Source organism: Primulina eburnea, chromosome 3 (assembly GCF_022965805.1).
Source record: "Primulina eburnea isolate SZY01 chromosome 3, ASM2296580v1, whole genome shotgun sequence".
NCBI classification, from domain to species: domain Eukaryota; kingdom Viridiplantae; phylum Streptophyta; class Magnoliopsida; order Lamiales; family Gesneriaceae; genus Primulina; species Primulina eburnea.
In genome coordinates, this window is record NC_133103.1 from 21,820,548 (window position 1) to 21,823,369 (window position 2,822).

Below are 2,822 nucleotides of genomic sequence, written 5' to 3' on the forward strand. Positions count from 1 at the left end.
TCACTTATTCTCGAATTTCATCGACGTTTGGCACATACAATCGTCCTTTCATCCAGAGTATTCCATTTTCGTCAATTTATAATTCTGGAACTTTTCCTTCTTGGATTTGTTCCTTAATTTTAAGGATTGAGGTGTCTTCACTCTGCTTCAATTTGATGGTCTCTCGAAGATTTGGTTGTGCTGATAGGGAATTTAAGTTCACCTTCCCATGGTTCCTTCAACTCAACACATCTGCCACCTTATTTGCCTTACCCGGATCGTAATTAATTGACAGGTCATAGTCCTGGAGAAGTTCCATCCACCTTCTTTGCCTCATATTTAATTCCTTTTGAGTGAAAATATACTTGAGGCTCTGGTGATCGGTAAACACTTCGCATTTTACTCCATAAAGGTAGTGCCTCCAGATTTTAAGCGCGAAAACTACTGCGGCTAGCTCCAAATCATGAATGGGGTAATTCTGCTCGTATGGTTTCAATTGCTGTTAGGCATAAGCAATTACCTGACCCTCTTGCATAAGCACACACCCTAATCCTCCCTTTGAAGCGTCACTGTATACAGTGAAATTCTTACCATCTTCGGGAAGAACTAGTACTGGTGTGGATGCGAGTTTTGACTTCAGAGTTTCATAACTCTTTTCACAAGCTTCATTCAAAATAAATTTCGAATTTTTCTGAGTAAGTTTGTTAAGTGGAATGGCTATCGAAGAAAATCCTTCCACAAAGTTTCTGTAGTAACCAGCTAAACCCCGAAAACTCCTTACTTCAGTCACTGTCTTTGGTTGTGGCCAATCCCTGATTGTCTCCACCTTCTTAGGGTCTACTGACACTCCTAACTCAGAGATTATATGGCCTAGGAATGCCACACTTTTTAACCAAAATTCACACTTCTTGAATTGGAATATAGTTCCTTTTCCCGTAGTGTCTGCAAAGTGAGACGCAAATGTTCTCTGTGTTCTTCTTCACTTGGTGAGTACACAAGGATATCATCTATGAAGACAATCACAAACTTGTCGAGGTATGGTTTGAATACCCGATTCATCAGGTACATGAATGCTGCAGGAGCATTTGTTAGGCCAAACGGCATTACTGTGAATTCGTAATGTCCATATCTTGTCCTAAAAGCAGTTTTAGGGATGTCTTCTGCTTTGACCTTCAACTGATGGTAACCAGATCTCAGATCTAGTTTTGAGAAGACCTTGGCTCCCTTTAACTGATCGAAAAGATCATCTATTCTTGAGAGTGGATAATTATTCTTTATGGTGATCTTGTTCAACTCCCGGTAGTCGATTCATAGCCTCATGCTTCCGTCCTTTTTCTTTACAAAAAGCACTGGGCTCCCCACGGAGATGCACTGGGGCGAATCTGCTTCTTGTCTAGTAATTCCCGTAGTTGCTCCTTTAGCTCTTTTAATTCGGCTGGAGCCATTCAGTATGGTGCCTTTGATATTGGCGCAGCACCAGGGACCAAATTGATTTCAAATTCTATTTCCCTATCTGGTATCTCTCCCGGTAATTCCTCGGGGAAAACGTCTGGAAATTCTTGAACAATTGGAATATCCTCCAACCTTGGGGCTTCTTCTTCTTTGATTTCATTGATCACTGTCAAGTAAATTTCTTCTCCTCCCTTTATAGCTTTCCAAGCTTGTGAAGCCGATAGTAGAGATTTTCTTTCTTTGGATTTTCCGCGATATATGACTTCCTCCTTAGTCGAAGTCTGAAGTCTAATATCTTTCTTTTGACAGTCTACTATTGCATGGTTTTTAGCTAACCAGTCCATTACAAGGATTATGTCAAACTCAACCATATTGAGTTGAATCAATTTCACTCCAAAAGTTTGATTGTTGATACAAATTGTACAGTTTCGATACACTTTGTGTGTTTCCATTGTTTTGTTGGCAGGTGTTGATACTCTTAACGGTTCACTAAGAATATCATGCTCAAGTTTAAGCTTTTTAGCAAATCTTCTAGACACAAATGAATGTGTGACATCACAATCAAACAAAGCATCTGCAGGCATTTTATTGAGTAAGATGGTACCTGCCACCACTTCATTGGTGTTTTCAGCTTCTTCTTGGGTTATTGCATAAACCCGAGCATTAGTATTGTTTTCATGTTGCTTGCTGGGCCTCGTCCCTTTGTCCTTGTTGTCTGGACAATCTTTAATTCTATGGCCCACCTTTCCGCACTTAAAACAAGCGCTGACTTCTGATAACATTCTCCAACATGCTTTCGTTGACATGTATCACACCACTTCCCTTTGGTGTTACCAGCACTGCCAGAATTTCCTTTGAAAGACACACCTGAATAATTTGGTTTCTTAAACTTGGGACCATTCTGAGTAGATTGACTTCTCATCGGTCTTTTGTTCTTGTTTTCTTCCTCGCGTTGCTTGATATCAGTTTCTGTGCTCATTGCAGCGCCCATAAAATCCGCAAAGTTGTTTGGCTTGAATACTGCCAATTCCGACTGAATTCGACTGTTGAGTCCCTTCTTGAATCGATGCATTTTTAACGTTTCATCTGACATGATCATTGGGACATAGGTTCCCAGATCGTTGAACCGTGAAGTGTATTCCATTCACTCTTGGTGGTGGTGGTGGTGGGTTTTCATCTTGGTTGGCGCCACGAGGGTTACGGTTGTTTTGGGGTGGTCTACCTACCATTTCCTATAAACAGTTATTTTATTAATTTGTTTGCCACAATATTTAATCAAAGAAATAATTTCATTAAGTTGTAAAATTTGTCATACAACCAAATATTTTGTCAAATGATCAAATAATCCTAGATACAATTGAAGCCTATTCTAGAGTTCTCTATCTGATAGG

At 39.9% G+C, this 2,822-nt stretch overlaps 1 protein-coding gene across 1 annotated transcript; it reads right to left on the bottom strand.

The window, feature by feature from the left end:
• Positions 1–1,424: 1,424 nt before the first annotated feature.
• Positions 1,425–2,575, bottom strand: LOC140827093 (uncharacterized). Its single transcript, XM_073189701.1, has 2 exons — positions 2,266–2,575; positions 1,425–2,203 (listed from the first exon to the last, which is right to left on the bottom strand). Exons 1-2 carry the CDS (start codon positions 2,573–2,575, stop codon positions 1,425–1,427), a joined length of 1,089 nt encoding a protein of 362 aa, XP_073045802.1.
• Between the last annotated feature and the right edge of the window lie 247 nt (positions 2,576–2,822).